General features: G+C 41.0%; 1 protein-coding gene across 1 annotated transcript in view; it reads left to right on the top strand.

Annotated features, from left to right (window-relative positions):
- CLIC1 (chloride intracellular channel 1) overlaps positions 1-23,684 on the top strand; it is a 56,609-nt gene extending 32,925 nt beyond the window's left edge. Inside the window, exons 2-6 of the mRNA XM_060759415.2 lie at positions 19,221-19,330; positions 19,494-19,619; positions 19,735-19,841; positions 22,530-22,711; positions 23,324-23,684. Of these exons, the coding sequence (XP_060615398.2) occupies positions 19,221-19,330; positions 19,494-19,619; positions 19,735-19,841; positions 22,530-22,711; positions 23,324-23,485 (687 nt within the window). The 3' untranslated portion in view covers positions 23,486-23,684. The remainder of the gene's footprint in view (positions 1-19,220; positions 19,331-19,493; positions 19,620-19,734; positions 19,842-22,529; positions 22,712-23,323) is intronic.
- The last annotated feature ends 1,185 nt before the right edge of the window (positions 23,685-24,869 follow it).

Raw genomic sequence — 24,869 nt, 5'->3', positions numbered from 1 at the left:
AGTAAGTACAGTATTTTCTGTTGGTCATGGGGTTCTGTGTGGGAAGTTTTGCCCAAATCTATCGTTGGTGGGGTTCAGGGTGCTCTTTGATTGTAGGTGAACTATAAGTCCCAGCAACCACAACTCCCAAATGTTAAGGTCTATTTTCCCCAAATTCCACCACTGTTCACATTTGGGCATATTGAGTATTCGTGCCAAGTTTGGTCCAAATCCATCATCGTTTGAGTCCACAGTGATCTCTGGATGTAGGGGAACTTGTTGTTGTTGTTGTTGTTCATTCGTTCAGTCGTCTCCGACTCTTCGTGACCTCATGGACCAGCCCACGCCAGAGCTCCCTGTCGGCCGTTACCACCCCCAGCTCCCTCAAGGTCAGTCCAGTCACTTCAAGGATGCCATCCATCCATCTTGCCCTTGGTCGGCCCCTCTTCCTTTTGCCTTCCACTTTCCCCAGCATAATTGTCTTCTCTAGGCTTTCCTGTCTCCTCATGATGTGGCCAAAGTACTTCAACTTTGTCTCTAGTATCTTTCCCTCCAGTGAGCAGTCAGGCTTTATTTCCTGGAGGATGGACTGGTTGGATCTTCTCGCAGTCCAAGGCACTCTCAGCACTTTCCTCCAACACCACAGCTCAAAAGCATCAATCTTCCTTCGCTCAGCCTTCCCTAAGGTCCAGCTCTCACATCCGTAGGTGACTACAGGGAATACCATGGCTTTGACTAGGCGGATCTTTGTTGCCAGTCTGATGTCTCTACTCTTCACTATTTTATCGAGACTGGACATTGCTCTCCTCCCAAGAAGTAAGCGTCTTCTGATTTCCTGGCCACAGTCTGCATCTGCAGTAATCTTTGCACCTAGAAATACAAAGTCTGTCACGGCCTCCACGGTTTCTCCCTCTATTTTCCAGTTGTCAATCATTCTTGTTGCCATAATCTTGGTTTTTTTGACGTTTAGCTGCAACCCGGCTTTTGCGCTTTCTTCTTTCACCTTGATTAGAAGGCTCCTCAGCTCCTCCTCGCTTTCGGCCATCAGGGTGGTGTCATCTGCATATCTGAGGTTGTTAATGTTTCTTCCAGCAATTTTCACCCCAGCTTTGCATTCATCCAGCCCCGCACATCGCATGATGTGTTCTGCATACAAGTTAAAAAGGTTGGGTGAGAGGATGCAGCCTTGCCGTACGCCTTTCCCAATCTTGAACCAGTCTGTTGTTCCGTGGTCAGTTCTGACTGTTGCTACTTGGTCCTTGTACAGATTCCTCAGGAGAGAGACAAGGTGGCTTGGTATGCCCATCCCACCAAGAACTTGCCACAATTTATTATGATCCACACAGTCAAAGGCTTTAGAATAGTCAATGAAGCAGAAGTAGATGTTTTTCTGAAACTCCCTGCCTTTCTCCATTATCCAGCGGATATTGGCAATCTGGTCTCTCGTTCCTCTGCCTTTTCTAAACCCAGCTTGAACATCTGGCAACTCTCGCTCCATGTATTGCTGGAGTCTTCCTTGCAGGATCTTGAGCATTACCTTACTGGCATGAGAAATAAGGGCCACTGTACGGAAGTTGGAGCAGTCCTTCGCATTTCCCTTTTTTGGTATGGGGATATAAGTTGATTTTTTCCAGTCTGATGGCCATTCTTGTGTTTTCCATATTTGCTGGCAAATGGCATGCATCACCTTGACAGCATCATCTTTTAAGATTTTAAACAGTTCAGCTGGGATCCCGTCGTCTCCTGCTGCCTTGTTGTTAGCAATGCTTCTTAAGGCCCATTCAACCTCACTCCTCAGGATGTCTGGTTCTAATTCATTCACCACACCATCATAACTATCCTCAATATTATTATCCTTCCTATACAGATCTTCTGTATAGTCTCGCCACCTTCTCTTGATCTCTTCAGCTTCTGTGAGGTCCCTGCCATCTTTGTTTCTTATCATACCAATTTTTGCCTGAAATTTACCTCCAATGTTTCTAATTTTCTGGAAGAGGTCTCTTGTCCTTCCTATTCTGTTGTCTTCTTCCACTTCCATGCATTGTATGCATTGTATGCATGTAGGGGAACTACAACTCCCAAACTCAAGGTCAATGCCCATCAGACCCTTCCAGTATTTTCTGTTGGTCATGGGAGTTCTGTGTGCCAAGTTTGGTTCAGTTCCATTCTTGGTGGAGTTCAGAATGCTCTTTGATTGTATGTGAACTATAAATCTCAGCAACTACAACTCCCAAATGACAAAATCAACCCCCCCCCAACCCCATCAGTAGTCAAATTGGGGTGCATCAGGTATTTGTGCCAAATTTGGTCCAGTGAATGAAAATACATCCTGCATATCAGATATTTACATTATGATTCATAACAGTAGCAAAATTATAGTTATGAAGTAGCAACGGAAATAATTTTATGGTTGGGAGTCACTGTATTAAGGAGTCATGGCATTAGGAAGGTTGGGAACCACTGATCTAGAGACCTCTCACTCTCTTATGACAGATCTCAAGAGTAATCTCAATCTGTCCAGGTTCTAGCTAAAATGACAGCAATCACTACCTCCAACACTTTTTGTGAAATCTAACTACCTCCTAATACCTTTATTAAGACTAACAAAAATATCTGTGAGATCGCTTTTGAATATCAGAATTCTAGTACATCATTTTGTGACACAAAAGAAAAGGCCCGAAAGAAAGGAGAACAAGTAGGGACTAATCTCCTCACTCCTCCATTTGGAACTTCTCAAGATGGGAATTGAGGAGGCATCATGTGGACTTAATTACATTTGAGTCTACTTGGATACAAGATAAATTGCAAGGTGCACCCAAGACTATTCGGATAAAGCAAAACCATAATGACAGTGATGTTTGTGTGGGTTTTTCTTGAAATAATAATTAGTAATTATTTGATCCACCCATACGTGGGTACTATAAAGTCATAAACATGCTCTTGTTTTTAAATATGGTTGATGTACACTCTCAGAATTTTTAAAGAATATATATGTGTGGTGTGAATATATTACTTTCCCTTTGTGTGTTACAGCTGCATAATGCTTATAAAACTGTATTTGAGGTGTGCCTGTGATGTGTTAGTCTCCTTCTATGGAAGTTTTTATGCAGAGGCTGGATAGCCATTTGTCAGGTGTGCTTTGATTGTGTCTTCCTGCGTGGCAGAATCGGGTGGACTGGATGTCTTCCAATCTTGTGAATCTATATTTTGTGCAATTGTCTTAGAGAATAAGAGTTGTTATACATTTCATTAACATAAGTAATCAAGTTGAGAGAGTATTTATATTTATAATGTAAAGAACTAGTAGTAGGTCTCACACTATGTACAAAGTTGGTACTCAGGCTGCATTGTAGTAGGTGGTCTGTGGTTTGCTCTTCTCCATACTTGCATGTCATGGACTTGGTATGTTGAAGCATTAGGAAGCAAAGGTGTCACTCTCTGAGCCACCTGTGTGGACAATTTCAGATTTTGAAATATTTTGGATTCCAGATAAGGGATGCTCAACCTGTATTATGTACTGGGAGGATCTGCTGAGTGGGATAATGAAGGAGCTTCATTATGTGGGAATATCAGTGGTTTCTGGAGGGCAAAGAAGTAAAGAAGAGAACAAAAGAAGGCACCAGGGCTAGCTTTATGTTTTTAGGTCACAGACAGCCCACCTGTGAACCTCCAGATGTGACAGACTGCAACTCGCATGATCTAATGTTGGTGCTGATCAGGTCTCTAATGTTGGTGCTGATCAGGTGCTGATCAGGTGGAGCAAAATGAGGCCAGAACCCCTCCATAATATGCCAGCCTCCTTCCCAATGAATTGTTCTTTCAGTCTCCAAATTACTAGTGCTAGGATGACATAAAATTTAGTTGGACTTTTAGAACTATGGTATAGTCATTCAAAGATAAAGGACAAGCGAAGTTACCAAGGAAATGTGAATATCGCAAATGTCAGTGTTCTGAGTCTGAACTATTGTTAATGTCTCATTCTCTGCAAAGCTAAAAAAAAATGGGGATTGAAGGCAAACATAATTTTAAAAGGCATATTTATTACTTGGTGGAAGAACAGTGCTTTCATTTTGCCCTCTACAATAGAAAGGCATATGACTATGGCAATGACTGCTGAAAGTTGGCAGTCGAAATACATTTTGCAGAACTACAAATTTTCCTGTTTTGCCCAAGAACTGACCTGTATTCTTGGAAGCAGTCTGCTTTCTCTTAGCAGTCACCAATAAAATTAATACTCAGGGTCTCCTGTATTTTCATTTCTCCCCATTCCTCTGCCTTATGCTTCCTGTAGTTGAGTCTCTGCTGATCCATTAGGTTTTGATTGGGGGAGAAAACATGTGCCATGTCTCCAAAGGGAGTTTTGGCAAGCTTCATCTTGCATCAACTGTACCATTCTTTCCAAAAGTTACAGACCTTTATATGTTAGCATGCCTCAGGGCAGGAAAAAAGAGGGGTGGAAACTAGATTTTCTCTGCCTCTTGTAGCAATAGTAGGTGAATTGTTCCTTCGACTGCCTCATGATGGTGAGAAATGAGTTATGTTGGGGAACAGGAGATCTAGCATCACTACTGTGGGAATATCATATGCACCAGCAGTTAATGTCCCTTGTTTTGGAATAATTCAGACCCATATTTTTATTTCACCAGCGAAGTGCCATATAGCACCAGTTCTGAAGGAACCACATTTCTGGCAGTGTGCTTCTTATCTACATTAAAGGTGTTGGTGATGACATTTCAAGTCCTAAATAGCTGGAGAAGGAGTATCTCTCCATAGTCCTACCCAAGAATTCAAATCATCTAGAAGTTTTCTCATCTGGGTCTCACTAATTAGAGAAATTCATTGTGGTAGGAGATGGGAGAGGACCTTCTCTGTGGTGGCACCTCAGTAATGGAATTATTAGAGATCTGATGGGCATCCACATTAGAATTATTTTGGTGCCAAGTCAAAATTGGGTTGTATAAACCTAACTGATTGTATCCAGGTTGCATATGTGTTATCATTATTGCACTACTACAATTATTCCCAAACTTTAGTCCTCCAGGTGTTTTGAACTTCAGGTCCCAGAAGGCCCCAGTGATACGGCCAACAGCCAGGAATTCTGGGAGCTAATGTCCAAAACATCTAGAGGAACCATTGTACTATTGTGTTGTCAATGGCTTTTATGGCCAGAATCACTGGGTTGCTGTGAGTTTTCTGGGCTGTATGGCCATGTTCCAGAAGCATTCTCTCCTGATGTTTTGCCCACATCAGTGACGTCTGAGAATGCCTGCCACAGATGTGAGTGAAACATCAGGAGAGAATACTTCTGAAACATGGCCATACAGCCCAGAAAACTCACAGCAACCCATTGTACTACTGAAAATCGTTCTAAACAGCGTTAATTTTCTGGTTTTCCATAGATATACTATTTCATGTGTTTTAATATTATAAAGCTATTATTTATTATTTTACATTGCTTTTTGATAGAGGATGGGCTATAAATATTTTAATATATAAGCAAACAAATTTATGACATACAGCAATGGGTCGCTTTTTACTTTCCCTGTAAGTAGGCAAAGTGAGGTCTCTTGTTCTTTGCTTTCAGGAGCAAAGTGTCTTCATCTGGAAGTGAACTTAGCAAATGTACAATGGAGCAAAACATTGTTTTGAATGCCTTATATTCACACTTTGAAAAAAATATCCCCCAATAACTGTGCAGATTAAGGGATTCTGGAAATGATATTCCAAAACATAACATTTTCATGTTTTGACCATGCTTTGATCACCTTAAGAATGACATCAAATACTTGCCCAAGCTTGCTGCAATATCTGGGAGATCTCTGCCAATTGGAGCTGTATAATTCGCATTGCCTTAGGCTAAATTTTTAATAGTTGTCTTTATGAGCTGATCTGAATTTTTCTGACTTTATGCGGATGGGAGAAGTAAAGCACAATTGATAGATTTTGTGCTCGGATGTGGTGTATTCAGGCAGTCGGGTTTTTTTCTGGAGTTTTCATGGAAGAGACTGGAACTGGAATAGGATGGAGATGTGACTGTTTGCAAAGTAATGGAATATTGCAGAAAAGAACATTGTGGTGTCTTAAAGACTAACACATCCATTTTGCCAGGGTGTCAAACTCATAGTAATTGATGGCCACATCAGCTTCTTGGAGGCCACTGGATCTATGGACGGAGAATCCGTGGACACAGAGGGACAACAATAATGGGTTTTTACATAGTGGTTGGTGCTCATTAGTTTTCACCCAGTTTTGGTTTCCGGATGTTATTAAAAGACAACTTTCATACCTGGGTTGTTGTAGGTTTTTCGGGCTATATGGCCATGTTCTAGAAGCATTCTCTCCAGACGTTTCACCTGCATCTATGGCAAGCATCCTCAGAGGTTGTGAGACCTCACAACCTCTGAGGATGCTTGCCATAGATGCAGGCAAAACATCAGGAGAGAATGCATCTAGAACATGGCCATATAGCCCAAAAAATCTACAACAACCCAGGTATGAAAGTTGTCTTTTAATACCATCCGGAAACCAAAACTGGGTGAAAACTAATGAGCACCAACCACTATGTAAAAACCCATTATTGTCCCTCTGTGTCCCTCTGTGTCCACCACAATGTTCTTTTCTGCAATATTCCAGTGATTCCAACCATGAAAGCCTTTGACATCTCTCATACTAACTGGGGATAATGGGAATTGCAACCAATCAGTACTTTTGGATCTGAGATTGGGGGAAGGTTAAATGGCATTTTAAATGTATTGTTGAAGGCTTTCATGGCTGGAATCACTGGGTTGTTGTAGGTTTTTCAGGCTATATGGCCATCACAACCTCTGAGGACCTCACAACCTCTGATGATGCCTTCCATAGATGCAGGTGAAACGTCAGGAGAGAATGTTTCTAGAACCTGGCCATATAGCCCAAAAAACCCAGTGACATTTTAAAGCCAGACATCATATGAACAAACTTTGTATTAAAATGCAAACCACACTTTTCTGACTAAGCAGAACAAACTGCAGACTTCCAGGTGTTATTGTATCACAACTCCCATCAGCTCTAATGATTATGTCTAATGATGAGGACTACATGAGTTGTAGTCCAGCATCTGGAGGGCCCCATAAAATGATGTGGTGGGCTCAATTTGGTTTGCTGGCCTTACGTTTGACACGTATGTGTTGTGCCATGAGATTTTGAAGATTGGAACCTATGTCCTTGCTGTTGAATTTCTGATTCCAGTTTCTTTGCCTGGTTGTGAAAGCTGGAGAATGCAAAAGACTAATAGGAAGAGAACTCATTTGAAACATGGTGTTGGAGGATCAATGGATGCTATGGACAAATAAATTGGTTTTAGAGCAAATCAGATCCACGTTCTTCCAGAAACCATGATGGACTAAAGTGAGACTGTCATACTTTGGACATGTCATTAAAAGTTGTGATTCATTAATTGCTTGCAAAGATGGAAGGCAGTTGGAAAAGAGAAAGATTGTGTTACTCCCAATAGACTCAATCAAGGAAGCTGTGGCCCCAGACTTGCAGGACCTGACCAGATCTGATAATAATAGGTTGATTTGGAGGTCTCTCTCATTCATAGGGTTGCTATAAGTCAGAGTTGACTTGATAGCAATTCAAAACAACATCAACAGTCGCCACATTCTTCTGTTTTAGTTTGCTGCCCCTTTTAACAAGAGGTTGTTTTATGTGCACTTAAAGCTCAGCTGCTCCTTACTCTGAACTTTCATCCTGGTTAGAAATGTAAATACATAAATATTGAGTTAGAGTCGGGAAAGGTGCCAGAATTCTAGCCTTTAAGAAGAAAGTTGAAGCAAGAGGTGGATTCTGTCTTTTCTCCCTAACTTTGCTTCTCTCTGCATGTGCATGCAATACTTGAAGGGAGACCGAAATCGGCAATTCTAGTTTTTGTTAGCTGGGACTATATTTAGCAACTGCAGACCTCTCATTGAGACATACTCCTGTGACCAAGGTTCCCCCTCCTCTCCCAGCACTTGGGACAGGCTCCTCCATGCTTACGGATATTAAGACCCAGCAGGGCATTAGGTCCAAGTCTTTGTGTACACTTCAGATCACACCAGGGTGGAGCTCCCTGAGCTGCCAAGCAGAGAAGTTAGCTGTGCATGTAGCCTCTTTCTTGCCAGGTTGCCACGTCCCGAGCCTTGAATCTGGAAGAGGTGCTTCAAAACAGAAAAAAAAAATCCATCACAGTGCCCTCATCTACACTGAAGATTTAATGCAGTTTCAAACTGGTATTGAAGAAAGTGGCTTTTCTGGGCAGATGGTTACATAGGAAATCCAGTTGGAGGCCTGGATGAGGCTTAAAAAAACTACAGAGCACTGATGTATGTTAAGGGCTTTTGTTCCCATGCTTTTATAGGAGCTGACTTTTAACTGCATTAAACGGTCTGTGTAGTCAGGGCCAGTAGCATGGGAAGTGTAAACCTATCTCCTCACCTTGTGTAAGTGCAGCCCCTGGTGGGGCAATGAGTTAAACCCTTGCACCGGCAGGACTGAAGACTGACAGGTCGCAGGTTCGAATCTGGGGGAAAGTGCAGATGAGCTCCCCCTGTCAGCTCCAGCTCCCCATTGCAGGGACATGAGAGAAGATACTAAGTTACAGGTAGGCAGATTTGAAGTGAACATTGGAAGAAACTTCTTACAGTACCAGTGATTCAGCATTGGAACCAATTGCCTAGAGCATTGGTGGAGTCTCCTTCCCCGAATAGCTTCAAAAAGAGTCTCTAGAGCAGTGGTTCTCAACCTGTGGGTCCCCAGGTGTTTTGGCCTTCAATTCCCAGAAATCCTATAAGCTGGTAAACTAACTGAGATTCCTGGGAGTTGTAGGCCTGGGGACCCACAAGTTAGCTCTGCATGTAGCCTCTTTCTTGCCAGGTTGCCCCGTCCCAAGCACTAGAGTTATCTGCTGGGGATGGTTAGCTGGAAATATGCTTTGAGCAAGGGAACTGGTGGCCTATGAGGTCCCTTCCATCCCTGTGTTGCTCTTCCAAGACTTTGCTTTAGGAGAAGCATGTATTTGACCCACAACTGCACCTTGCAGAATTTAAAATTGTTCAGGGGTGAGGGTTTGATGAGTAAAAATGAAGGACGGGATTATTGAGTTCTGGGTAGTAGAAATATCTCAATATTTAGAGTGGGTATGTTTATGCAGTAGTGGCAGGTGGGCCCCATGTCAATGCAGTGGTGAATCCATTCTAAGTTTCAGCCTGAACTTTGAATGAATTTTTTTATCATGTCAGAAGCAACTTTAGAAACTGCAATTTACTTCTGGTGTGAGAGAATTGACCATCTGCAGAGATGTTGCCCAGGGGATGCTCGGTTGTATTACCATCCTGTGGGAGGCTTCTCTCATGTCCTCACATGAGAAGCTGGAGCTGACAGATGGGAGCTCACCCCATCTTGCAGATTCTAACCGCCAACCTTCAGGTCAGCAGTTCAGCCAGCACCTCAGCTCATGATTAGAGGAATGATTTACAGTGCTGAACTAAGCTCACAAAGTTGTTTCAATACCTTTGCCAAAGGGTTCATCACCTTGGATAGAGGAATATATTGTGGGAAAGGTTGAATGCCTTAAATTAACCCTTTACAGTTCAGACAAAAGACCAAAGCAGATTCCTTTGCCTCACTGGCACGGAAACCACCACTATGTGTGTGCCTCACACCTTCTGGGTTCTTTAGGTGTGGCTCTGGCATGAATCAAAAGACATATTTCTTTTCCAAGACTGGAATGTAAAGATAAGGAAAAGGGCAGAGTGCATGTGTGATTCCTCACTGCCTCCAGTGGAATGTCCTGCTAGTCCTCTGAAGGCTGAACTGAAAGCCGTCTCACTTGCAAAGTTTTAAGATCTGGAATGACGTCAACTTGGGAACTCCCATCCTTGCTGCTGCTCTCAATCACACGTTCACGCCCATGCCTCCTTTCCCTGGATGCCGGCTGAATTTTATCACTTTTTATGGCTCATTCTTGCTTGATCTTGTTCCCAGGAAGGGCATAGTTTCTCCATGTATGGGTCTGTGATTTTGTTTCTGAGCAACCAGAGAGATGAGGTTTCTTCAGTTATTTTAAAAAAACTGAAAATAGGAAACCACTGAAAAAGGAAAGGTCATGGTTATAATAAGAATAATTAGCTATGGCAGGAAAGTTTGGTCACTTAAAGGAACCGATGGTTATTTAGGGTGGAACATATTGGCAGACAACACAAAGGGGTTGGGAAACTCAGTTTAAGAGAAAATGAAGCAAAAATAAAGGTACGAATATCACAGAATATGGATGGATTGGGAAATCTACTCCTAGGACTGTCTATATTATGCACTGTGAGAATTCAGACTCTGTAGGTAAAATCTATTTTTCATTGATATTGCAAGAAAAAAGCAAACAGTAGAAACAATTGTAATTATAAATAATAATAATAATAATAATAATAATAATAATAATAATAATGTTAATAATAATAATATTGAAGAAGAAGAAGATGACAACGACTCAACGGTTTATGCCACCTGTACTGGCATAAACCAGTACAGGTGGCCCCAGTGGTCATCGGCACAAGTGCTCAGCTGGTATATGTAAACAATAAACATTGACAAAATCACGATCTGTCAACTGCAAGAGGCCACCTAACTTGAATCTGTGCACATTGTTTGAAAATACATCACACAGTCCTAGACGGTTGGGAAGTCTTCAACTTGTGATACAAAATCCCGCATATATGTCTTGTTTGATGTGACATACTGTGTTTTTGTGTCAGAATAATAATAATAATAATAATAATAATAATAATCTTTTATTTATATCCTGACACCATCTCTCAAAGAGACTCGGGGTGGCTCAAAAACACTCAAAATACAACAAGTGCAAAAGAAAAATATGAAACAATCAACATAACATCATAAATTCACAGTAATGCCTGGTAAAAACAATAAAATACAGCAGTTTCTGTAGATAAAACAACAGTATTTGATCTCAGAAGTATAAAGTGCTAATAAAGAATCTTAAGGTCCTCATATATATTATTAGAGAATGTAAACACGGTTGAAGGAAAAGCCAGGTTTTTAATTGTGTGCGGAAGGTTTGGAGGGTGGGGACTAGCCTGATCTCCCTCAGGAAGGTATTCCAAAACCAGGGGGCCACCACCAAGAAGGCCCTTACTCTCATCCCGGACAGGGTGGGACCGAGAGGAGGGCCTCCCCGGTAGATATTAAAGCCTATGCCTGTTCATAGAAGGAGATGCAATCTTGAAGATAGGTTGGACCCGAAGCATATAGGGCTTTATAGGTAATAACTTGTATGTTTAATTGGGTCCAGAAACTCATTGGCAGCCAGTGAAGCTGCTTTAACAGGGGCATGGTGTGCTCTCTATAACCAGCTCCAGTTAGTAATCTGGCCACCGACCTTTGCACTAACTGCAGTTTCTGAACTGTCTTCAAAGGCAGCCCCACATAGAGTGTGTTGCAGTAGTCCATTCTAGATGTAACTAAAGTGTGGATCACTGTGGCCAAGTCAGATTTTTTGAGGTACAGTCGCAGCTGGTGCACAAGTTTTAATTATGCAAAGGTCTTGCCAGCCACCACCGACACGTGAGCATCAAGCATCAGCGCTGAGTCCAGGCTGTGGACCTCAGGAACCTGCGACTTGGTTGGATAATGGGGAGACATCTGGGATGTGAATAAGAACACTGATTAATGCCATTCTCTGGTTTTTGAGCCTTTGACAAGTATTGTCCAAACTTTTTCCCCATTTTCTTTGTGCCTGTAAAAGCTAGACATATGCTATGATTTATAAATACAAAGTAAGTGAAGTTGTTAGGATGCCAAATATCTTTTCCATCCAGAGATTCCTGTGCTTGAATGAAAATCCAGATGTGCAGGAAGGATACGTTAACCATCAAAGAGACTGTGTGACGATCAACACCTTGGTCGGAATTGTCTTAAGTTCTTGATGGGGGACTCCATTGAAACATTTGGCAGACATTGTTCATTTCAATCAGGTTTACTATTATCCACGGTTTCCTGTTTCCAGCATAGGTTCTGGAATATATTCCCCATAGAGATGAAGGTTTACCATAGTTAGAAAAACCATTAAACAAACAATTGTGTTAAAATGCTAAATTGAAAAAGATTAAGAACATATTGGAACTCAGTGAAGGGGATAAATGCATAACATACTCCATTAAAAGGCTCTTCTGTTCCATGGAGTTAAGAGGCAAAGGTCTGCTTCAATAAAAAGATTTGGGCTTTTTGGCTTGGTGGAAAAAAAGAGAGCAAACAGAGGGCCAATCAAATCTTCTGTGAGAGGAAATTCTAGAACTGGGAGCAACCACTGAGAAGACTTTGTCCCATGCCCTCAATAAATAGCTCTGTAATGGTAATGGGAAAAGGTCCCTTCCCAGACCTTAGAAACAGGGCATCTGTACTTTTAGTAGTAGAATACAGTACCTCAGTTACTGGGGAATGCAAGATATTGGGAGCAAAGAGTGCTCATATCCTGCTTGTAGACACCTGACTGGGCAGTAGAGATGTTGGAATGAAAACAGGAGAGGACCTCTGTTTCTTTAACCATTGGAATTTCAGTAGGTATTATATGAGGGTTATCCAAAAAGTAAGGTTACAAGGCATGTAGCTCTCATGAGGAATATTTGTGGGAGAAGTTGGTATTACCGCCATGTAGTGGGAAGCCAGCAGAAGCAAACGAGCAGTGCCAGTCGTAAGTAGCTCATTGACTGGCGTTGTGGTGAAGGTTAGAGGTGAGCATCCTCATTCTGTTTTCCTCCAAGTGCAAAGTTCGCGCTGTATGAAAATTCCCCGTCCTCTCCATAAACTGAAATGATCTCGCGATGAATTGCAGCGGCATTCATGCCCTTCACACTTAGGTAACGTATTACAGTGCAAGTTTTGCACTTGGAGGGAAATGGAACGAAGACGCTCATCTCTAACCTTCACCACAATGCCAGTCAATGAGCTACTCATGACTGGCACTGCTCGTTTGATTCCGCTTACCAACTTCTCCCGCAAAAATTCCCCGTGAGAGCTATGTGCCTTGTTGCAACTGGGTAATAAGCTATGCCTGTTGAAATTATCTTTTCTCCACAACCATTAAAGGGACAAGAATTGCCTCCAGTTTTTGGTTCGACAACCCTTTTGGACACCAGTAGACTATGTAGGCCAGGGGTCCTCAAACTTTTTAAACTGAGGGCCAGGTCATAGTACCCAAAATTGTTGGAGGGCCAGATTATAATTTGAAAAAAACATGAATGAATTCCTATGCACACTGCACATATCTTATTTGTAGTGCAAAAAACACTTAAAAACAATACACTAATTAAAATGAAGAACAATTTTAACAAATATAAACTTATTAGTATTTCAGTGGGATGTGTGGGCCTGCTTTTGGCTGATGAGATAGGATTGTTGTTGTTTTTGTGTGCTTTCAAGAAGTTTCAGACTTAGGTTGACCCTGTGCAAGGGCCGGGTAAATGACCTTGGAGGGCCGCATCCGGCCCCCAGGCCTTAGTTTGAGGACCCCTGATGTAGGCCTTTGGTGGGCTCCTCCTCCTGTTATTTTTCACTCATTAGGGAGACTGTGTCAGTAGGTTTGAGAAATCTTTAAGGTGGAGACTTTAAGGTGGAGACTCAAACCTACACCTGTTGATAGACTCCATAAGCTAGCTGGCATTGCCCCCCACCCCCAATGTGTGATGGGAAGTTGCTAACTGTGTGAGAAATAAAATTGAACACTGTGAAAGCTGTCCTCTGCATGGCTATCAGCCTCCTCCCAGCAGACTCAAATCAAGGAAAAGCTTCATGAGAAATACCTCTCCTCTTAAAGTTCCTCCAGTAGCAGCAAGAGCACCCCTCTGGGCAGCTAAACCAAGAAGTCCCAATTGGATGCCCCCCCCCCCCAATGTGGGTCTTCCTCCAGGGTCAAACCAAGAAAGGGCAACTTGGAAGTCCCCGAGCAGACTCAGAAGTAGAGTGGGCAGATCAAAAGGCAACCTGACAAAATGGTTCTACCTAAAAGAATCCTCCACCTTGTGCGATTGTGGAGTGGAACAAACAACTCTGCATCTGTATGCTTGCTCATAATACCCTGCCTCATGTACAGAGGAAAAATGGTTTAAAGCTACAGACAATGTGGTCACCGCTGCCCATTTTTGGTCTAAAATTATTTAGCCGCTCGTGCTTCCTTTATCAATTTTATAGTTATTTAAGCAATGCTTTTGACATGAAATAAATAAATAACTTTCACAGGGACCCCTATGCCTTTATCTCTAGCAAATGTGGAGAGTTGACTGTAATGGGTATGGCTTTTGTTTCTTGGAGAACCTAGTTCCGCACACTTTTTTTCCTGCCCTCTCAAAAAGATATGGGCAAATATTTTCTCTGCCCGCAGGGGCAGTCAGTCGATATTTATTTGTGGAGTGCTGGTGATAAGAGGTACAATCTGTCCAAATTACGGAGGTAGCAATCTGAAGCTTTACGATTGATTGAAACATTTTGTTTGGGCATCTCCATAGCAATGCTGTTCTATCTACTTTACGTGCCCTGGCTGATGCAATGGTTGCTCAATTGTGGAAACGGATCTTGGCGGTCTGAAAATGAGTCTGTGGCAACAGACCGGAGGAAAAGCAGTCTGTTTCCATAGTGATAGATTAGTGGCTGTAGGGTCTGTCTGTTTCCACAGTAATTGTACCGTTTGCCATGTCATGGTCCCTCCTTTCAGTGGTGACTGTTGCTAAGAGGAGTTGTCTCCCCATCCATAAATGTTCTTAGGTGTGCTGACTTGCTGCAGAAATAGTTGGAGAACTCAGATTTGGTTTGGTTCAAGGATTTCCCTGCCAAAATTACTGGGACTAGAAATGAGCCAGAATTTAATTTCAGTTGGTTTTGGATTAGGATTTGCTGATATTTTCCAATTTCGTCATATGCAGGAGGCATGATTTTGGGGAGAAAACTGAATGGGTAAGAAAACAAAGCTGACAGATTTATCTGTTAAGACAGAGGGCGGTGAGCAATTATCTCCTAAAATTCTGGATTTAATCGCCATGTCTGGGTTTAATTTCCATGTCTGGGTTTAATCTCTGTGCATTTAACAATATTTGTGCTGAATTAAGGTTTTTATTTGGTTTTTTGTTTTGTTTTTTTACCCCAGGAGATTCCTAATCCTTGACAGCTATGTGGCAAGCAGGTAGAACTGCTCATTCAAGAGCTCAAAAATGCCCCAAAATGCCCCCCCCCCCAAATTATCCTATGGCAAGTGACAGACATAATCCAAGGCAAGGTGTGCCTCTGTTAATAAATCTGGGCATTTCGTCTGTGACAGAACCTTTGATACCAGAGGCAGAAATAACATGGAAAAAATAGAGATGAGTTTCTACACAACACAAAAGAAGAGCAGTTGGATGTGTTTCAAAAAACCTTTTATTCAGCAATAATAAATGTGAAATGAAACTACCAGATCAGAGCAGGCCCTTGGATAAGCAAACAAGAACATTTTGAACCTCTAGAGCAGTGATTCTCAACCTGGGGTCCCCAGATGTTTTTGGCCTTCAACTCCCAGAAATCCTAATAGCAGGTAAACTGTCTGGGATTTCTGGGAGTTGTAGGCCAAAAACATCTGGGGACCCCAGGTTGAGAACCACTACTCTAGAGCCACTTGAAGGCTTATCCCAAAATTCAGAACCATCACTCATAGTTGTTTCCACATCCAACAAAATATCTAGGAATTTTTGGATTTTCCAGCAGAACTTACCACAAAACAGGAAACTGGATAATAGCAAACCCAATGAATGACTTTTATTTTATTTTATTTTATTTATTTTCAGCATTTATGTTCTCTCCTTCTCACCTCGAAGGGGACTCCGGGCGGGTCACAGAACACATAAATGACAAATATTCAATGTCGTTAGACAGGACAGACAACAGATAGAGGTATTATGTCGACATTTTTTCCTCAACTTCTATGTCCTGGAGGTTGTGCTCAATTCTGGCCACGGGGGATGCTGTCGCTCCATCCTCTGTGATGAAGAGCCTTGATCACAGACTTCCTCCTTTCTTTGATTGTCGGCATTTTCTGATATTTCTTTTATGATGCCATAAAATACCTCCTCGCTTGAGGGGTGCCTAATTTCTCTACTCACAGTTCGCAGCTGGTTTTGAACTGCTTAGATGGGACAGTAAGCTGGGCTGAAGGTTGGGCGCTCACCCCAACCTGGCCTTCAAACTGTCAACCTTCTGATTGGTAAGATCTATGGTGGAAGGCCTAGACAATTCTTATAGAAGTGATTTTATGGAATGCTTACTCCAAATACTTCTCTAGGTTGTCCAGCAGGACTCTGACAAATTCCTGAGAATTTTGTTCCTTTTGGTAGGGTTTGCTATTATCCATGGTTTCTAGCTTCTAGATGTGTGTCTAGATAACAAAATTTACTGATTTTTATGAAACTTTTAAAAAATAAATATAAATGATGGGAGGTGAGGATCCAAAGTAAATCAGTGATGACCGCGCATCATCACAAAGAGGAATGAAATGAAGTATCTGGAATTTTGAGTAGATAAATTGCCATTTTGTAGATACAATTGTAACATTTTGTAATCAACTTTTTGCTCTCTATTTAAAAAAAATGTTGACAATATATCCTTTTGGAAGTTTGGGCTGGTAAAAATAAAGTTTGTATATTCATATATAGAAAAGTTAAAGTATGCGTGTGTGTGTGTGTGTGTGTGTGTGTGTGTTCCATGAAAGCTTCTACATGGCTTGATGAATCTTGGTCAGATTTGATACACGTATCCTTCATTATCCAATTTAAAATAGCGGTTGGATGTCAAGTAGAAAAATCCACTTCTTTTGGGATACATCTCAAAAACAATTAGATGTGTGTGTGTATATGCAGAATTCAGATGCAAACACAAGAGGGCAGTATATAGATTGAAAGTCTACCTCAGAGGAAGAGATGACCAATGGAGGTGAGTAAAGTGTCACCAGTTTCCATTGTGGTGTTATAAGAGAGGTCTTCTCAGAGTGATAGGCAGAGATGGAAGCCAGCTGGAGATGGGAGAAAGGGGTTCTTAAGATGACCAAATTTGGGCCATCAGTTCTTAACAGAATCCTATATTCAGAGTATTTTGTATGCGTGGAGAAAAGAATTAACCTGAGTTAATCTGTGCTGAGATGCTTTATGATTTTATGAATGGTCCCGTTATAATATGCATATTCAGGAAATGCTGGGCACACACACTAGTATGTGATGTTTATAAATCAAAAGGCTTAACAACCTTCAACACAGCCACCTCCTTGCCAATCCTGTGTGAAAATTTTATCTACGAGCTTTTGGGAAGTTGTAGTGTTGCTTTAAAGGGAACTAGAGATGTGGTGTTGAAAGAGATGGCTTGCTCAAAAAGATAACATCTTGTGGAATGCTACAGAGATTGGAGCTGCCAGAGTGAAAACTGGAAAGGGCTTGGGAACCTTTAAGGGTGGCGGAAATAAAAGGATTTCAACAGGTGTTTGTCATGTCAACCAGCAAACAAGCAACACATTCTGAAATCTGTTTTCTACAACTTTTAAAGGCACAAGAGTCTTTTCCCCTTGGGCTACCCTAACGTAGAAAAATAAGGGTTGTTATGTGCCTTCAAGTCATTTCTGTGCCAACCCTAAGGCAAACTATCATGGTTTCAATGCAAGATTTGTTCAGAAGTTTACCATACCTCCAATATTAGCAATTTTGAGAATCTCAATCTTTGGTGACTTATGGTAGAAATAATTGATTTCAATAGGGTTTTCTGTTATGAGGTTTCCAGTTTCCGCAGTGAATTCAGAAAGGTATGCCCTATAAATACAGAGGTTGTATTGTACATCAAGGGATATTTCTTTCCTTTCACCACCTTCCACTTTCCTTCTGATTTCCATTTTGCTGTGCATTTTTAACATGCTGGAGTTTGTAAATTAGGACCCAGTCTTCTATTATATTTCATTTTTTAATGACAGCAATAACATAATATCAAAACTACCAAAGAAATCTCATAAAAAGTTATATTTAAAAATCACTATTTAAGGCTGTTCCTTTTTGTCTTCTTGTATTGAGTACAACTCTGCTTACAAATTTCTCCTTGCTTTTGCACTTCATTCCTTTTCAAACCCTGACCTTCCTAAGCTATTGGACCCTAACTCCCAGACTCTCTAGCTAGCATAGGAAATAGTCAAGGGCACTGAAGGCCAAGATACAGCTGCTTAAAGGCCTGCAGAGGAAACTCTCCTGTTAATAAACAACTTGTGTTTTTACTAGCATCTATACAGAGGGCAATGCAAGGGTCAGGTTTCCACAGATGTAGTAACAATGCCTCCCTTCCTAGACGTTGAGTATACTTAAAACCAAGGAAAGTTTGCCACCTAATGCCCAATGATAGAATTACTCCCATAGTGGAACAATATAATATGGACATCTTCATCTAGTTCAGTGGTTCTCAACCTGTGGGTCCCCAGATGTTTTGGTCTTCAACTCCCAGAAATCCTAACAGCTGGTAAACTGGCTGGGATTTCTGGGAGTTGTAGGCCAAAACACCTGGGGACCCACAGGTTGAGAACCACTGATCTAGTTGGTAGTCCTGCAGGACCTCTTCCATTTTTTTCCTACAATTTTTTATTCTGGTTTGTTTCCTGTTATTGAATTTCAATCATCTGTGATTATAAAAAAGTCCTGCTTTGGTGTTTTGTGAAGAATTGGGGTGGATGTAGATACATGAAAGAAGGGATTAAAAGGAGCTGAGCCACAAACATCATGGGAAGTCTAGCTTTAGCAATATCCCCAAACAATAAACTCTAGAGACTGTAAGTACTACTATCTGTGACATTTTTCCAGGTCAGGGAAAGGGTAATATCTACATCTAGGAGGCAGGGGTTGCTATTGCAGTTGTTTGTGAAAGACAAGGAAAAACACTAAGTTACCTGTTGATGTTGACTTACAGCAATCTCATCCATTTCAAAGAGTTTCTTAGGCAAAGAATGATCAAGAGATGGTTTTGCTAGTTCTTTCCTCTGGAATACCTTCTAATTAAAGACATACTTTGAATGTCCCATTGTTATTACCACTTAACCATCCTGTAGGAGGAGATAAGGTACTATAGAGCACTGTGTTACTTGGAGAACTGGATCCTTATTACAACATAAGAGATTAGTGTCTCCTGAATTATGAAATGTATGAACCTTAGTGTTTTTTTTTCCCCAGGCTGGCAGTGATGGAGCCAAAATTGGGAACTGTCCCTTTTCCCAGAGGCTCTTCATGGTCCTTTGGCTCAAGGGAGTGACCTTCAATGTAACCACAGTTGACACCAAAAGGTGGGTGAAATATATCTAATGCTTCATGAGATGTCTTCTCTTTCACGTTAACGACTACATAGATATTGTTGTCTTTTTAGGTTTGTTAGTATCTTTCCATTTAATACCAACATCCCTTGTATATGTGTAAACAATACTATTGTTTCCCTCTCTTTCTTTGTAGGAGGACAGAGACAGTACAAAAGCTCTGCCCTGGAGGACAGCTACCGTTCTTGATGTATGGGACAGAGGTCCATACGGACACTAACAAGATTGAAGAATTTCTGGAAGAAGTTCTGTGCCCTCCTAAGTAAGAACTAAATGAAGCTTTAGGAAAGGGGCTATTTTCATCTCTAGATGTTTTAGGAGGTGCCACCACCAAAATGAGGCTGCCTTATAATGGACTTCGGCTTCTTTTTCTATAGGTACCCCAAGTTGGCTGCCCGTAATCCAGAGTCCAACACAGCTGGACTTGATATCTTTGCCAGGTTCTCTGCTTTCATCAAGAACTCAAACCCAGCACTCAATGCTAGTAAGTATCTTTGCTCCCAAATCTTGATTTATTGTCTCTTGCAAATGTTGTCTTCTCAACATTTGCCTTCATGCTATCTTTCTCTTTATATTGGCTGTTTCATTTCCCTACGTCTTGTGGTTGGACATCTTCAGTCTTGCTTAGTTATTGGCTATAACTCACCATCTGCTTCACTAAGTGTTTGCTTAGTTTTCATTGGCCATTCTGGCCTCTCCTTTCCACTTCCCCCCTGGTCCTTTTTCACCTTCCAGTTCAGTTTTCATTTTGGATCCTTATCTGGTATTAGCTAAATTAACTGGTTTATTTTTTCTGAGAGATGATCCATGAACAAAGGGGAGGCATTAGCATGCCAGAGGAAAGCCCAGTGTTTGCAGAATTATGAGAAATAGAAAAAAAATCTGTAAGAAAGGTGACCACATCTACAAGAATCCCACACCAGCGAGGTGTGAGCATGCTTACTGAAAACAGAAGATGGGGGTTCTATTGGGGTAAACTCAAGGGGAAATCCAGAGAGGAACAATCAGGGACAGCTAATCACCTCTCAGCGAAAAATTCCCCCAGGCAGTAAGAAGCCAGACCTTGAAAACTGCTTGGCCATCAAATGGTAATCAAGGTGGCCAATTAAAACATTCACACCTAGCTCCAACAGACAAGAGTTCTTTCTCCCACCCTGGACCTTATTCCACAGATAAATAAACCCAATTGTCCTAGTTTCCAACAGACCTCACAACCTTCTAGAACATGCCCATGCAGCCTGAAAAACCTACAACAACCTGGGGTAAAAAAAGTTGAAGAGGATGGAATAGAGCAGTGGTTCCCAAACTTTGGTTTTTCAAGTATTTTAGACTTCGGTTCCAAGAATTCCTGATGGTTGGCCAAATCAGCTAGGGCTATTAGAAGTTGAAGTCCAAAACCTGGACGACTACAGTTTGGGAATCACTGGAATGGGCAAGAACATGGCTTGGTGGCTGGCTCATCTATAATTCTGTGCTGCAATATTTTGTTGCAGGTTTTACTTTTAGGGTTTTTAATGGCCATTTCTTTCTCCCTTATAGTTTCTTATCAACAATTGGTTCTTATCCTTTTTCTCTCAAGCTTGATACTTTTCTTCATTCAGGTTCCCTTCCATCATTTCAAAGCTCATTCAAGTATTACTGTCCCAATAATTTTGTTTTTATTGGCAGCCCTTTTCTTTTTCTAAAATTTGCAGTGGAGCTCTTCCTGCTACCTAATATTGATTTTTTTGTGACCCTCAGTTTCTCCCTGTCTCTAAAATTCTTGTCAACTGTTGCTCTTCTTTTTTTCTTGTCCATACTGGTTCTTCTTCTTTTCTAACTTACCTCTTAATTTTAATTACCTTCTCCTTCACACCCCATTAGCTATTTTCCCCCTTTTAAAAATAGTTTCAAAAAGTTCCATCTACAAAAAAAAAAAAAGCAATAAGGGAAACTTACATGTACAAATTCTACATATTATGGACACTGTAATTAAAGGGAGATGTTGACTCTAAGCTGGAATGTGTCCAGAGGAGGGCAACTAAAATGATCAAGGGTTTGGAGAACAAGCCCTATGAGGAGCGGCTTAAAGAGCTGGGCATGTTTAGCTTGCAGAAGAGAAGACTGAGAGGAGACATGATGAGGGCCATGTATAAATACGTGAGGGGAAGTCACAAGGAGGAAGGAGCAAGCTTGTGTTCTACCCTGGAGACTAGGACACGGAGCAGTGGCTTCAAAGTACAAGAAAGGAGATTCCACCTGAACATTAGGAAGAACTTCTTAACTGTAAGAGCTGTTCAGCAGTGGAACTCTCTGCCCCAGAATGTGGTGGTGGCTCCTTCTTTGGAGGCTTTTAAACAGAGGGTGGATGGCCATCTGTCGGGTATGTTTTGAATGCGATTTTCCTGTTTCTTGGCAGGGGGTTGGACTGGATGGCCCATGAGGTCTCTTCCAACTCTATGATCCTATGATTTTACAAATGACCCTGGACATGAAATACAACACTACACACTACAGGAAAAGATGATATGAGATATATATATATTAAAGCTTATGTTACGTGTTATCTTTATTACACTTCTAATTTACTATATATTTATATTATAGCAAAGCCCAACAAAATTTATTGGTGTTTTAGGCCTGCTCCTGGGGTTATTTGGGGTGCTGATTCAGAAAATCCCATTGAAAAGACTGCACCAGCTCTTGTTTCTTAGTCATGGATATCATAATTTTCTATGAGTGAGCGGATGGCCACTGCTAGATGGCGTATGTTCTGTATGTCAAAAACTAGTAGGGGAAAACTGGTGCCATTTTTGGAATCAGCACATCAAATATACCCAGAAACAGCACTAACATTTGAGGCACCAAAATGTGTGTGGATCTGCGATCTATCTATTTATGAAAAGCCAAAAGTTGTAATATACACGTATCTTGTCTTCCCAAAAGTAATAAATGTGTCCCTAAAATTCTTGACCATTGAAGTTGTTCTTTCTCTTGTGTTCTCATTTATTCTTTTTTCTTTTCCAATTATTTCTTCAATTTCATTGCCTTCTCACCTTAAATCCCATTGGCTCCTTTTCCAGCATTGTTACTACTACTTTCAGATGTTACGCGTTGTCCCTTCAGTTTTCATTCGTTCCACGTATTCCTCCTCCTTCCCTCCCCTCCACCCTATCCTCCCCTCATTATGTAGACCTCGAGAAAGGTTTGCTGAAAGCATTGAAGGTTATGGATATATATTTGGTGACACCACTCCCAGAAGAGGTGGATGAGAACAGTGCTGAGGATGAGGGCCAGTCCAACCGCAAATTCCTTGATGGGGATGAACTCACTTTGGCCGACTGCAATCTGCTGCCAAAGCTGCACATTGTCAAGGTGAACTCCTTTCCTCCTTTAGAAGATATGTGCCTTTCGGTTTAGCATTTTCTGGGAACTTCTACAATAGAGGGCTATTTATGTCCTGCTTGGGGGTGCCTCTTGGACATTTGGACAGCTTCTGTGGGATAGCAAAGCAGAGCTTTCAGACATAGACAAATAAGCTAATGCATTCATATCAAATCATACATACACATATGATAAAAATGGAATGTTACTTTAGGAAGCTAGAAAACTAATTTCCAAAGAGTATAGGCTGAGTCTCAGGGGTTTTTTTTTTTTTGGTTTTTTTTTTTTTTTGGTAATCTGAAATACTCCAGAATCTGAAACTTTTTTGCCACTGGCTACCCACTTTTGGCTTTGGAGAAAGGGGGCTAGTTACACATCCAACCCCTGCTGAGTCTTTCCTCAAGGGAGATATGGGGAGTTCTGGGAGTTGTAGGCCAAAACACCTGGGGACCCACAGGTTGAGAACCACTGTCATAGAAGTAACGAAGTAAAATAATCCAACATGTTACAGGATTTTGTTCTGTAACAAATCATGCCAGTTGGCATACCTAGTACTATTTTTTGCATAATCTGTTCTCTTCTCTTTTGGACCAATCCCAACAGGTGGTTTGCAAGAAATACCGTAACTTTACCATCCCTGAGGAATTCCGCGGCATCCACCGCTATCTCAAAAATGCTTATGCTCGTGAGGAATTTGCCAGCACCTGTCCAGATGATGAAGAAATTGAATTAGCTTACGAGCTGGTTGCCAAAGCCTTGAAATAACAAACTTCTGGCCATGGAAAAGGGACGTGGCACTTCCGTGGCAGGGATTGTTGGGTTGGGGGCATCAAGGGATATTTTTTATGTATGTACATGTATTTCACAGCAGCGGGAGGGGGGAATCTGTTTTCTGTGTGGGACAAAATGATTTGAATTTAAATATAAATAAAAAATGAAATAACTTGTTTTTAAAAATACCAAATGGACTGTTTGACCTCTTTTTCTCAGTTCCATTGGAATAGCATACTAGATATGTTCTAAACAGCATCCATGGGCATTCAGATCAGCACTATAAGTTATAGTAAAATTATCATTATTTATTTATAGTTGTTATTTACTTCATTTTTACCACCCCTTTCTTGACCCTGAAGGTTTAGCTGCGCAGCTAAACAATAAAACACAGCTCATCAGAATATAAAAAATCCAAATATATAAGCTTCTAAAACACATATCAATTAATCAAACAGATTAAAACCATATAAAATGCCGAGTCATGGTCTCATGTCCAAATCATTTTCCAAATCCATAGTCCATTATTCAAGCTGTTGAAAATCAAATTGGTAAGTATGGAAATAAAGTATTAAGATAGTATCACATGGACAAGAGTTGTAAGGCCAACCCTAGAAGGTTTAGTCGCTTTCGGAATCATATTGAGATACTAACCATCCCCTGCCATGTGTTGCTGTGGCCCAGTCTTTGTATATATGTTTTGTGTGTGTGTATGTGTGTGTATATATTTGTGTACATACACATATGGAAATTAGCACCAACCTCCAGAGTTGGATACGACTGGACTTAATGTCAGGGGGAAACCTTTACCTTTATTTATGTGTATATATGTGTGTTTTCATGTATATCTCTGTGTGTGTGATTTTGCACACACGTTGTAATGTATTTTTTTTGGCTTTTTAAGTCTTTTCCGCTGTGTTTTCCAGTGTTTTTATTAGTGATGGTCACTCATTGGCCTGATAGGTGCATTGTGTCCAAATTTGTTGTCAATTCATCCAGTGGTTTTTGAGTTATGTTACTCCCACAAATGAACATTACATTTTTATTTATATACTAGCTGTCCCCTGCCACACGTTGCTGTGGCCCAGTCTGTGTATATGTGTTTTGCGTATGTATATTTGTGTATATGTGTATATTTGTAGTTTTGCTCATGTGTTGTAATGCATTTTTTTTGGCTTTTTAAGTCTCTTCCACTGGGTTTTCCAGTGTTTTTATGAGTGATGGTCACTCATTGGCCTAATAGGTGTCTGGTGTCCAAATTTGGTGTCATTTCGTCCAGTGGTTTTTGAGTTATGTTAATCCCACAAACACATTGCATTTTTATTTATATAGATGCTGAGACCCTAAGATACAGTTTTAAAAAGGACTGTAGCAATAA

This window comes from Anolis sagrei, chromosome 2, assembly GCF_037176765.1.
Source record: "Anolis sagrei isolate rAnoSag1 chromosome 2, rAnoSag1.mat, whole genome shotgun sequence".
Taxonomy (NCBI): Eukaryota; Metazoa; Chordata; class Lepidosauria; order Squamata; family Dactyloidae; genus Anolis; species Anolis sagrei.
The sequence above is the reverse complement of the archived record's forward strand: the minus strand, read 5'-3'. Positions and strand labels throughout refer to the sequence as shown.